This window comes from Anolis sagrei, chromosome 4 (genome assembly GCF_037176765.1).
Source record: "Anolis sagrei isolate rAnoSag1 chromosome 4, rAnoSag1.mat, whole genome shotgun sequence".
NCBI classification, from domain to species: Eukaryota; Metazoa; Chordata; class Lepidosauria; order Squamata; family Dactyloidae; genus Anolis; species Anolis sagrei.
The window spans coordinates 80,919,058-80,932,998 of record NC_090024.1 but is presented as its reverse complement, the minus strand read 5'-3'; the positions used below and the strand labels follow the sequence as shown (position 1 = coordinate 80,932,998).

General features: G+C 38.6%; 1 protein-coding gene across 1 annotated transcript in view; it reads right to left on the bottom strand.

The window, feature by feature from the left end:
- JARID2 (jumonji and AT-rich interaction domain containing 2) overlaps positions 1-13,941 on the bottom strand; it is a 257,357-nt gene that overhangs the window by 59,449 nt on the left and 183,967 nt on the right. The window contains exon 4 of the mRNA XM_060774854.2: positions 2,509-2,678. Coding sequence (XP_060630837.2) covers positions 2,509-2,678 — 170 coding nt within the window. The remainder of the gene's footprint in view (positions 1-2,508; positions 2,679-13,941) is intronic.

Genomic DNA, 13,941 nt, shown 5'->3' with positions numbered 1-13,941 from the left:
GGTACCATTGGAAATTGAAGTATTGCATAGTTCTGACTAAGAAAAAAAATGAGTTAGGTTCTATTTCCTTTCCAACATACACAAAGCTGACCACAGTCATTAGTCTCCATGAACTGACACGTAAGCAGTTTGTCTATAAGCAAGCTATCTGAAAAGGGTCACATCAAATTAATACATCTCATTTTGGATTCTGTGCAAAAATAACTAATTTAAGCTATGGTTCAATTTGAACCAGACAGCAAAAAAGGGAGAAATCTGAGGCACCATAAAATGGTACTGAGAAAGGATCAAATTTGCTCAAAATGCTCAATCATATTCAGAGCTATACTATTTATATATATATTACATGTAGAGGTTACAAATTATAATTAAGCAGCCCTTGTTGAAAGAAAATATTAAGCAGGAACTGTACCTAATACAACAAACCTTCCTTTCTTTTCAAACTCGTCACCATAACACAAAACAACAACAAATACAATGATCATTTATGTTTCACTAGAGAACTAGAACACTCATACCTTCTCATTATGGGAGGATTAATGTTCTTTTAGGGATTCATAATTATAGCATTAGAGTTTTGTAATGATAAAATTTGAGCATAATTATAATTATTCTGTTTGGCACTGCAGAGTTTTTCCCCTTTGCTAATTTGAAACAGGCTTCACGTCCTCTGCTACAAGTGTTTGGGAATTTCTTTTAAAAAGTAATGAATTACAGCCACAGTTACAAACCACTGAAACATTAGCAGTTAAAATTATTCAAAGAGTCGCTTTTTCCTATCCTTCAAAAGTAATTAAAGTGGGCAGGATTAGTTACTTTCAAAGCTTCAAGCTTAGACTTGTGCTGTAAGGACCCTCTCATCTCATCCTTTCTTACAGTTGGCTCAAGACCATGAGGTGACAGTATGAAATGCTAAACAAAACATCACTTGAACTGTGTGATATTCCACCTCTATTGCTTAATAGAGATCACACATCGCTAACTATAAAGAGCAACTTTCAAATGTCACAGCTATACTGTGAAAGAGATGAAGCCATGAAGTTATAGCCATGCTTGGTACGGACATGAGTTGGGGTCTTCTCATGGCTGTCCATAGGCTTCTTCACAGGGCTAGAATGGCTCCATCTTTGCTCTCCTTTTGCACAACCAGGCAATTTTTAAAATTCAGACAGGTTTTTAGAAGTAATGCATTTAAAGTTTGTTTTATTCAGACAGGTTTTTAGAAGAAAAGTTTTTAAAGTGCTTTATTATTTCAAATTGCACAATCAAACCTTCACATTTGCAGGTTTAACTTTAGCAGATTGGATTATTTACGGATTTGATTACCCTATATACTTGAGTATAAGCTGACTCAAATATAAACTGAGGCACCTAATTTTACCATAAAAGACTGGGAAAATGGATTGACTCAAATATAAGCCAAGGGTGGGAAATGCAGCAGCTACCGGTAAATTTCAAAATAAAAACAGATACCAATAAAATTATATTAATTGAGGTACCAGTCAGTAGGTTAAATGTTTTTGAATATTTACATAAAACTGTAATTTAAGATAAGACTGTCCAACTCTGATTAAACCATTATTCTAACTTCCTTCAATGTAAATTATGTGCTTATGTATCCTTCCAAAAATTATAGAGAGTAAAATAATAAAAAAGGAATAACAGTAATAGAGTGAAATAATAAATGTAATAATAACAACAATAAATAGAGTAACATAATAAATGTATTAAAAATAATAGACTAAATAATAAATGTAATAATAGAGTAAAACAATAAATGTAATAATAACAGAGTAAAACAATAAATGTAATAATAACAGAGTAAAATAATGTAAATGTAGTAATAATAATAAATAGCATAAAATAATAAATGTAATAATAATGATAATAATAATAATAATAATAATAATAATAACAACAACAGAGTAAAATAATAAATAACCTTGACTCGAGTATAAGCCGAGGGGGGCTTTTTTAGCTGAAAAAAGGGGTTGAAAAACTCGGCCTATACTCGAGTATATACGGTAATATGTTTTCTCCATGAATCTATAGATCCTCCAGGATGAATTTATGGTGAACTTCCAGCTGGAGGACCTAGAGATTCCTATAAAGCAGAGCTTTCCAAATAGTTCATGTTGGTGACCCACCTTTTAAGAAATCTATCATTTCGCGGCACAGTAATTCAGTTTCACTAGCAAAGTGGAGGCTAATCCAGCCTCTTAAAAGAGATATGGACACATACATAAATTGTAATAATGAAATGTGTGGGAAACAATAAATCTCATGGACTACCTTTCACAATTTTTCCAATTTCGTAGGGACCCTGTGCCCCTAAATCCTGCATGTATTGTTTTCTTTCTGTTTAAGTGTATGTTCTAACCTCTTCCAGGCTTATTTTAGAATGTCGGTAGGTGAGAGGAGCTGTCAGCTATGAGATTTGACCAAAGAAAGTCTTTCTAGCAGCCTTGTTTCTTAGATCGGTATGATAAAGAAAAAAATCTCACTTACCTCGAAGGCAGAGAAACGTTAGGAAATCCTCTGTCTTCGGCTTCCTTTTGGAGAGATCAGAAATCTGTGTTGCTGGAGGGGGCAATAATGGCTCCACTATCTTTATTGGAGTTGTGCTAGGGCTGTTTGGCTGAGACTGAGCAAACTTTCTTTGTGCTTGCAGCCTTGGCCTAAGAAAAACAGAAGAAAACAAAAATGCAATTAGGAGACAGTAAGCAGAGCAAATGGATGGGGGAAATTAGTTTAGAGGTGAGACAAAGGGCAACATCTCAGACTGGTGCCAATACAGCCTTCTCATAAAGATGCCAAGGATTCTGTATGTTTCTAAATACAGTAATTGGTTGTAAATGTCAGAAATATCAACTTGCTTAAAAAAACAATATATAGAACAGCTTATATAAAAGTTTCATTAAGAGACAGAGAAAGAGAAATGTACAATGGAAATAGAATACAACTTTGTGTCCTTTGTTAATCGTTCTCTAATTTTGAAAAGAGACTAAATTAATTTGTGTTGGAAACTAAAACAAGAGTAGAAGAATGGAAAATAAAGAGGCAAAAGCAAGACATCTGGTAACACTTAAATTAAAAAGTAAATATTAGTAAGAGAACAATGATGTTGCCTGCATTTTTTATTTTTACTACAATATTATAAAATCCTTTTGCTAATTTCTTGAACTGTTTTTTAACCCACATGCACTGCAACGGGACATTATTGCCCCCCTGGTGCACTCTGGACTTACAGAGTATATATAGAAAAGACATATAATGTTAAGTGTAGATGACCCCTAAGTGAAAGAAAGCAATTGGTAGTATCATCTTCTGTAGACGTAAGTCTATTTCATCAGATACATGGAGCAAAGTGCTTAAGAATAGACCTTTATAGCTATGACTGAGCAGGTACTATGTGTGAATAGCAAAATAAATGTAAAACTTGTCAGTGTGGTGATGAGGTGACAAATTCAGTTTTGGGTTGCTGTGAATTCAGTTTTGATTCCTTGGGGGACAAAGCCAGGAGGAAAGAAGTTGCCTAAAATCAAGGTGAAAAGATCAACAAAGTAATGGTGAAGGGAGTCACAGGAATGTAGAGTGATGCTGGTTGAAAACCAGGAAGGAGATGGGACAAACTGGTTAAGAGAGCCCTTATGAGACTGGGGTGTTAACTAGTGTTATGAAATGTATAGTCTGCCAGGAAACCATTGTTCAACCCCATGTTAGAATTTGTAGATATAGCATGTTCCAATTCTGCTGTTTCTTTTCCCAATCTGACTTTGTAGGGTTGTTGTTGTTGTTGTTGTTGTTGTTGTTGTTGTTGTTATTATTATTATTATTATTATTATTATTATTATTATTATAGGACTGCCATTCTCATTGCCACACCTACAATGAGAACAGCAGCCCCCGGTGGCACAGTGGGTTAAACCCCTGTGCCGGCAGAACTGAAGACAGGCAGGTCACAGGTTCGAATCCAGGGAGAGTGTGGGATGAGCTCCCTCTATCAGCTCCAGCTCCTCATGCGGGGACATGAGAGAAGCTTCCCACAAGGGTGGTAAAACATCAAAACATCTGGGCGCCCCCTGAACAATGTCCATGCAAACATTGGCCATTGAAGAGTTTTGCTAAGAGTTGTGGCATCTTTGAAATCAGTGCCAAGTCCATGTCATTTTACCAGCCGACACTGAGCGCTCTACTGGTTTCTCTCCAAGCTTCTGTCATTTGCAGAAATGTTTTGAAATTGTCCCTTCAAACACCTGCAGTGAAGTGAGAACTGTAATATGTTCTTTATATTTATTTTGCTTGGAGCCCTGGTGGCGCATGGGTTAAACCACTGAGTTGCTGAACTTGCTTTCCAAAAGGTCACAGGTTTGAGTCCGGGGAGCGGGGTGAGCTCCCGCTGTTAGCCCCAGCTTCTGCCAACCTAGCAGTTCGAAAACATGCAAATGTGAATAGATCAATAAGTACTGCTCTGGTGGGAAGGTAACGGTGTTCCATGCAGTCATGCTGGTCACATGACCTTGAAGGTGTCTACGGACAACGCTGGCTGTTTGGCTTACAAATGGAGATGAGCACCACCCCCCAGAGTTGGACATGACTGGACTTAATGTCAGGGGGAAATATTTACCTTTACCCTATTTATTTTGCTCCCCACAAAATTCAACGTTATATCAAGTCCCAGTTCTAGTTCCTCACAGCATAACCAGTTTATCACAAGTATGTCTGACAGACAGTTTGATCTTGGGCAAGTTACACTATCTCCGTTTGAGAGGAAGGCCATGGAAACCTTACCCTGAATACATCTTGCCAAGAAAACCCTATGATAGGTTAACTTTAGGATTGCTGTAAAATGGAAATATCTTGAAGACACACAACTAAATAATGCTGAAAATCTCCCCTTTTATAAGAGAAGGGAAAAAAGGAAGAAACAAGTAGAAAGGGTTTAAAAGCATCCAGGTGTACATTAGCTGCACCCTATAGATAGTAGCCAGTCTTTTAAATCATAACTTCCCCTAGAAGTCTAGAAGTTAAACAAATGATGCATCTGAGAAAGTTTAACAGAGCTCCATTGAACATTTGCCTGCTATGTTAGGTTTTCTTTCCTTTCCTTTATTTCTTTTTCTCAAAATAAGCATGAGAGGAATTCTCCAAAAGAAGTCTCACTTTTTTAGACCTGGGCCTATGAGGTGAAATGTTGGCCTTTGAAAAAGAGGAGGCAAAAAGGAGGGTGAGTAAAAGCTCCATTTAGCAAATGTCATATTCAAGCTCTGCCAACGTTAGTCTTCTTCCCCAGGACACTGGTCTCCAAGCTTTGTTTTGGTCTTCTGCTCCAGATGTTTTGGACTTCTGCTCCCCAAATTCCTGTTGGCCAAAGGGACTGGAAGCTGAAGCCCAAACACCCAGAGGACCAAAATTTGGGAACCACTACCTTAGGAGATAGAAGTCCCAGACTGAAAGTGACCGCAATGCCAACCATTTACAGAGACTAGAGTACACAAAGCCCAATCAGTTCAGAGATGATATTGCTCATAAGAATAAAACATCCCCACCTCTCTTGACTTCTTACAACAAGTTTGTTGCACGTATGAAAAAGTAAACACCACATGTATAGGGAATATATTATGCAAACATTTACCAGGCGTATCAGGACATCTTAATCCACATAATGTCTAACTCCATCTATCACAACTAAGGAATGTCTTGTTATAGTTCACTACATTGATTAATGAGAAATTGGCCTGCCAATAAATTCTGGCACTGCAAGCTACTACTTGCTCCACATTTTTCTTTTAACACTTGTCTAGAAAATGCAGAGTTAGGAATCAGCTTTGACTCTAAAAGGCTTTGGCACAGAACCATAGATTTGGAAGAGACCCAAAGGGCCGTCCAGTTCAAACCTCTGCCATGCATGAATACACAATCAAAGCACTCCCGACAGATAGCCAACCAGCCTCTATTCAAAAACTTCCAGAGAAGGAAAATCCACCACCCTATGAGGTGGAGTGTGATGGAGTCTCAGAGCTTCTGCTTGCCGGTCACTAATGCATCAGCATCTTAGGTAAAATCAATTATCTAGATCTCATTCAATTCCAGGCAACTTCATTCTTCTTCCCCAGGATGTTGTTGTCAGGGTTCAGGCCTTAAAGTGCCTTAAAGTGCCTTAAAGTGGTTTCTGACACAGCAACCCTAAGGTGAACAGGGTTTTCATGGCAAGACTTGTTCAGAGAGGCTTTGCCTTTGTCTTCCTCTGAAACTGAAAGAGTGTGACTTGCCCAAGGTCACCAGTGGGTTTCCATGCCTGAGCGGGCATTTGAATTCTGTTCTCCAGAGTCACAGTCCAACATTCAAACTTCTACACCACACTGTAATGATTACCATACTATGTTGTGGTCATCTCCAAATGAGGAGCCCCCAGTGGCACAATGGGTTAAACCCTTGTGCCGGCAGGACTCAAGACCTACAGGACAGAGGTTTGAATCCAGGGAGAGAGCAGATGAGCTCCCTCTGTCAGCTCCAGCTCCCCATGTGGAAACATGAGAGAAATTCCCATCAAAACATCCATGTGTCCCCTGGGCAATGTCCTTGCAGATGGGCAATTCTCTCACACCAGAAGCGACTTGCAATTTCTCAAATCGCTCCCGACTTGAAAAAAAATATCTCCAAATGAGATGTCCTCAACATAGCTGAAACACTGTCAAGATATTACAGCCAGCACAGAATGTTGTACATTCTAGTACATTCTTTTTGACCATATTATGACAGTGCTTTATAGACTCCTAAAGGGCTATCTCTTACCCCCACATGAACTTGTCTAGTGGTTGCAATTATTTTAGAAGGCGTGTTTTGGATTGCACCATCAAGGGAGAGAAGAAATGGACAGAGGCTTCCCAGTCATAGCACGTCAAATGCTGCGTTCCCTGCCACTTATTCAAGCAGTTAGGACATTTTTATTTGGCTAGGTTTTTACTGTATTTATTATCTTGATGGTTATGGTTTCTAATTTAACTTATTTTTTCCTTTATCAATCACGGTTAACAAATCTGCTTTTCACTACCGAGCTAAACTTCCAACCTTCTTAATGAGAAAACCACCAATATTCGTACATATAAATCTGTAAAAGAAACAGCTGTGGAAGGCTGAACTTTTGACCACTGAAATCCCTCTTGTATTCTAGATGTCCGCAAAACAGAGCTTAATCCATAGCCCTTCGAGTTAGATGCAATGCTTTAATAATAAGCCAACATTCTCAGAAAGTTTAATTCAATGCCAGAGTCCAGATCCAATGCAGAAAGGAAATGCACACAGCCTTTGCAATAGCCAGGAATCATCAGGACAATATGATTTAAAATAGATGATCTAATTCAACCAAAATATATTCTGCACAGGAGGTTAGCTTAGATGATTAAAATGGCCTCTTCAGTGGCCTTCGGACTATGAAATTATATCAGGCTGGAGGATCAGCTCTGCTCTCCCACCACGGAGATATTTATAGCATATAACAACATAAATGGTTTAGTCACTAATGGGCACCCATCAGATGGAGAAGCATGCCGCTTCTGCTGACTACAGTATAGTGACCAAGACATCACACACATATATACCTCAAAGGAGAAAGGTGATACTTATCTAGCAGTGCAGTGCAAAAGGTCAGGGAATAAGTACTTAATAATGAAGCTTCAGCAACAAGGCACAAGCATTGCATTTAGTATCTCTCAGTTATGTCCCTAGCAACTTCTTTGTCATTAGACTGTATTATACTGCCTTCAGGCCTGGTAATGGAACAGGCACAACTTTGATTGCCTTGGTGGATGATCTACACCAGGAAAAGGGAAATGTGTTCTTTTGGTTTTGATGGGCCTCTCAGCAACTTTCAACAATGGCACCCATTCTGCATCACCTTGCTGAGATGGGATTTGGAGGCAGTGTTTTATTGTGGTTCCCTTCCTTCCTAAAGGACAAAACCACTGGTGTTGCTGAGGGACTCCTGCTTGACCTCTTAGCAGCTGGCCTGTGGGGTCCCTCAGGGTTCGGTTCTGTCCACCATGCTATTTAACATCTACATGAAACCACTGGAAGACACTGTCCAGAGTTTTGGAGTTTGGTGACCATTGGTATGAGATGACATCGAACTCTATTATTCTTTCCACCATAAGCCAAGGAACTGATTTTGGTCTTAGGCAACTCTCATGTTTATAGAGCAAGCTCTGTAAAAAGTCAGATGAGAGAATAAAATGGAGTTACATTCCTCTGCAAACGCAGGTTCGCAAGTTGAGTGTTCTCCTGGACTCACCTCTGAATCTGGATGTCCAAGTTTCAGAAGTGGCTAGGAGTATAACTACACAGTTGTGCATCAGCTGTAATTCTGCCATTTTATGTAAGGGGACTTGAACATCCACATATTTTGGTATTCATGGGGCAGGGGGGTTCTGGAACCAAACCATAGCAGATACCAAGAGCCCTCTATATATAATACAAGTTCAGCACGTTGCATGCGGAAATTTAAAATTCTCCAGAACTATTCACCTGGTTGGCTGATATAATGATACCTCTGCTTTCTTTGGTTCAATGTACACCAACTTTGTTTCACACACAAAAATATTATACACATTGTATAAAATTGCCTTCAGGTTGTGTATAAGGTACCTCATTATGTATGTATATGCAAATACAGAGATTCCAAAATCTGAAAATATGCACATTCCAAAACACTTCTAGTCCCAAGCATTTTAGAAAAGGGAATATTCAGCCTGTGGTCCTTGTTAGAACAACCTATATATGCAAAATTTGCTACTTTTCAAAAGCTTCCACCCATCAATTGAATTTAATTTTAGTTATCAAATACAATTAAAAACATGGGCAACAAAAGAAGACACATAACAACAGTTAGATCATGAGGAAACTGAGAAGTTAAGTCATTATAATTCTTGGTATATTGGAGACATGTCTGTGGGACAGTGAGAAAGAACAAAACAGTCTAAAGACAAAAATGGTTATATAAATTATATAACATATGCAGTATTATATACGTATGTATGAGGGGAGAGATGACGGAAAGGAATAAAATGCAGACAATTGTATCAATTTATAAAGGGCTTCCACATAGAAAACCAGCAGATACGTTTTATAAAATTAGGACTTGCAGTTGACTGCACCTCCTGAATATATTTGTACATCACTGTACTCTCTCAAAATTTAAAGGGCTAAATTATTACTTGTACCAAAAGGTTGATGGCAGGTAGCAACACAAATATTTACAAAACAAACCGCAGGTCAACTGAGGTCTTTTCAAAGGCTTCAAGTGTTTCCCCTATGACTGGAAGAGCAGGATTGCTGTTTATTTTCTTCAGTGACTAGGATAGCACCAGAAACAAACTGGTTCACTTGACAGAAAAAAAAGGATCTAAAATTATCCAGATTAGCAAAGGAAGTGCTGTGTAACATGGCAAAAGCAGTTCGAAAGGAAAAAAAACTGCTGGAAAAATTACTTTATTGAATTTTGTTCACTTCATTAATTTCACACCCATTGCAGCCACAGCATCAAGTCTTAACTATATTACCCGCAGAAGCCAGGAAAGGTCAACTAGTTTTAGAAGTTTCGCCTTAAACTGCAGAAGATCAACATAGTCAGAGTAAATCAGGATTACGGAGTTTTATTTTGCTTCTCAAGAATTCTTTACTCAAAACTCCATCATTCTAAATTAAATGGTAAATCCAAATTACATGGAATAATCTGTACTCTGGCCAAGGGTGCAACTCATGAAGGCTCCATGCATCCTGCATGGTCTTCAAGGGCCCCAAGTCCCATACTCTCATTTTTTCAGCCTAAACCATCATTTGTGGGAACAAAAAATACTATAAGGTTACATTTTTGTGTTCCAACACTGGTTCACACCCAACCCTACTTCAAAATCAACAAAAAATGAACATCACACGTCCACTTGCCAAAACTGGTTGAGCAACTTGCATGGAAACTCTGCCCATCTCTCTCTGTGCCTCATTCAAACATATCACGCAATGCATACTCCAATATGTACTTCATTTCAATGTTTGCAAGATATCTTGGTGCATTCAACAGTCATAACGCAAACAGGAGTCGACATCATTCTCAGCTGCTAGTTCTGGACAGTCACTAGGATCCTTGGCCATTAGCCAAGATGGCTGGGGACTCTGGAATATGAAGTTCAAAATACCAAGAGGAACACAGGGTGAGGGCTGCAGGTCAACACCAGAATGGATATAAAAAGGGATGACCTACTTTCAAAGAGGAAGGGAGTAACTATTTCTGTAGTTCCCTTTTTTCTTCATCCCATGAGACAGAATGGGATTCATTCTAGCACAGAGAAAAGCTCTCAGCCTGCAACCAGGAAGCTTGCTTAGTGCTTCAAGTGACTAAAATGCAACTCTATACAGACCTCAGGACATTCTGTACACAGAAGTACAGTACAACCCACATATCCCCAGGGAATTTGTTCCCGGGCTTTTCTGTTTAGGGGTATGGAGGTAGTGTAAAGAGGGTATAGCTTAGACAGGAGGTACTAATTTAAACTGTGGATATGCAAAGATGAATGTACTTGTTTTGCAGATATGGGGGTCATACTATAATTCCAATTCAAGTTCAGTGGAGGTTATTTCTAGATAAATGGATCACAATGGGAAAGCATTGAACTCAGGTACACAGCGTTGCATGAGCTCTGCTTACTTCTTTATGAAGTTTATGAGCCATTCCTCGAATCAAAAATTGCTCAAATTTACACAAAGTAAAAGATAACATTTATATAAAATGTAAAATACAAACCCAGCATACTGTTATTTCTACACATTCCTTGGAGCTGGGGCACAGAACCGCCACTGAAATGGAGACATCTCAAGTATAAAGAACCTCACTTGAGGAAACAACTCTTTGAGAATTTCTAGACTCTCCTGTGCTATTTCTGTGGTCGTGTTCTGCCAGACGTTAACCACAAAATCATGCTGGAGGATCTACTAATGCATAGGCAAGTGTTTTCTCTAGGAATATCTAGGTCCTTTGGTCTAACTGTATAATCAATTTTTGTGGAAGCTGATTAAGTAAGACCTAGACCAGTGGTTCTCAACCTGGAATCCCCAGATGTTTTTGGCCTACAACTCCCAGAAATCCCAGCCAGTTTACCAGCTGTTAGGATTGCTGGGAGTTGAAGGCCAAAAACATCTGGGGACCCCAGGTTGAGAACCACTGACCTAGACATTTCTTCAGGGAACATGAATGAATTTTTTATCTGGGTTTGTTCCCGGGTGTTATTTATTTATTATTATTTATTTACAGTATTTATATTCTGCCCTTCTCACCCCACAGGGGATTCAGGGTGGATTATGATGCACATATACATTGCAAACATCCAATGCCATTAGACATAAAACATATATTGACAGACTCAGAGCCAATTTACCATTCCAGTTTTCCGGCTTTTAGATGTTTGCTCCTAATTGGTCAGTCCTTAAAAAGAAGGTGACACTTGAGTAGAAGGCAAAAACTTTATTTGTGTGTCAGAAACTTCATGAAACATGTGGAGGGCACAGTTTCTCTGGCCAGGACAAAGAACAGAACTTTTGCAACAATTTGCTGCAGTTATTCTTTGCATATCCGCATCTTACGGGTTTTTAAAAACACACCAAAGTTTCTGGCGGAAGTCTCATGGCGGCCATCTTGGAATCCTCTAAATCTTGCAAAAATCATCAAGTCTGGACAACAGAGGCAGAAATTCCAAGACCAACAGGTCTGTATGTAGATCTCTTCTGAAGTCCTGGGATTTTTTGCCCCTGTTTAAAACCCGTAATTTAGTGCTTTTTGGAAGCACCCTGAGGAATCACTTCCTCCCACCCATGTGAAACTTTGCTGGGAACTTTGATAGCAGCAGGTCCAGATCAAGAGCTTCAGAAATTGAGCAGGTATTTGGTTGGAAACAACAAGAAAAAGAGGGAGAAGTGTTTCTACTGTGGCACACAAATTCTGGGCTACTCTCCACAGAGAGGAGATTTGGGTTCTTCAAACATTTGTATTTCAATTTTATTTTAAAACTGAAAATCTGGGTTTGTAGCATGGTTGTTTTAAATACGCTCTCTGCTCTACATGGTCTCAACTGTCCATTCTTTTGCTGCTGTTTTCTTTCATCATTGCTTTGCTATCATTTGAATGTTGTAAACGGCTTTGTGTCTGACTACAGAAGGAGGAGTTAAAATACCTTTTTTTTCGTGTCAGGAGCGACTTGAGAAACTGCAAGTCGCTTCTGGTGTGAGATAATTGGCCGTCTGCAAGGATGTTGCCCAGGGGATGTCTGGATGTTTTACCATCCTTGTGGGAGGCTTCTCTCATGTTCCTGCATGGGGAGCTGGAGCTGACAGAGGGAGCTCATCTGCGCTCACCCTGGATTACAGCTTTCAACCTGTCGGTCTTCAGTCCTGCCAGCACAAGAGTTTAACCCATTGTGCCACCAGGGGCTCCTTTAAAATAATAAATTAATTTAAATAAATTAATAAAGTATGTACAATCTGTGCTGTGTGCAAACTGGACTGCCTAATTTTGTAGCAGGCTGGGAGCACCAAAAGCAAAATCTAAAACACTAAGATTCAGCACACAGAAATTTTGCTATTTACCAGTTGCCCCTCTCCCCAAATTAAAACATACATACAAACCCGACTTGCTAGAAATAAACAGTAATGCTATGTGGGTTATTTCATCCATCTTCTCCAGGGTTGAAAGACTTCCTGTTCAATTAATTCCTTCATTAATTCTTACCCGTTTGACTAAATTTTCCCTGTCTGCCAACAGGAAGTGATAAAAGTCAGAAGGTCAGTTTGCTTCAGGGCAGCTTAACCTCTCGTGAAGGTTACTGTCTGCAGTCTGAGCAAACTAGAAACCAGATATTCTGCAGCCTGTTAATAGATTCCCACCATCTGGGTCCCAGTAATTTCTCCACATTCCATCAGGAAATAAAAATGGTTTTAAGTTGCCACAACGTAAGAGGAGTATGACAGTCTTTTGGGTGAAGCTACAAGAGTGCTACTCGCATTGATTTCTCTTGTAATTATTTAACAAAGTGGCTGAATTCATATATTGAAAGAGATCTTTTCAAAGAAGGAAAAATATCCCAACCAAATATAGTATACTTATTTTAACATGTTAACAAAAAATGCAGGAAGGTTAATTTGCACCATACAAATATATGACGGAGGCGTTTAACTATGTTGAACTGAAGTGGCTTCACTCCATTTCAAGGAAATTCTTCTTCACCATTTATGTATTTCATATTGCATGTGATCATTTACAAGAAACACATATATTCTTCCTCAAAATAAACAATGTTTAAGAGTTGGCCAACTTTCCAGTTCTACACTTTGGCTGACCTATGTTGTAAACCATTAATGGTGCCCATGTACCATAAATATACATCAAAGACAAACATCTTAATATAATGTTTGGCTTGTGGCAATTGCTATTAGGCAGTAACTACAGAAAAGACTTTTAAACACATATGCTGCTTTCAGGAGATTGATGCTGACTATTTCTAATAGGTGAAACACTACGGTGATATGTAATAGAAGCTGAATCCAGACACTGTGTCCAAGCTCAGACTCTGTACTCAGGTCTCTTTTGACTTTATTTTCTCCTCCAATTGATATTCTTTTCATGTTTGTACATATCTATGAATACTGCTTTGACAGTTTTAGCCATTAGGGCCATGTCCTTCATGATCTCAACTAAAGTTTTTTTTTGTTAGTAGAGATAGTATCCAGCCCATTTTACAATTGAGTTAACTCCCCAGCCCACAAAGTTCCTTTATTTCAATTCAGAAATACCTATAACTTTTCAGCTGGCAGGAAAGAGAGAGCTTTTCTCTGTATCTTATTATTATTGTTGTTGTTGTTGTTATTATTATTATTATTATTATTATTAAACTTTATTTG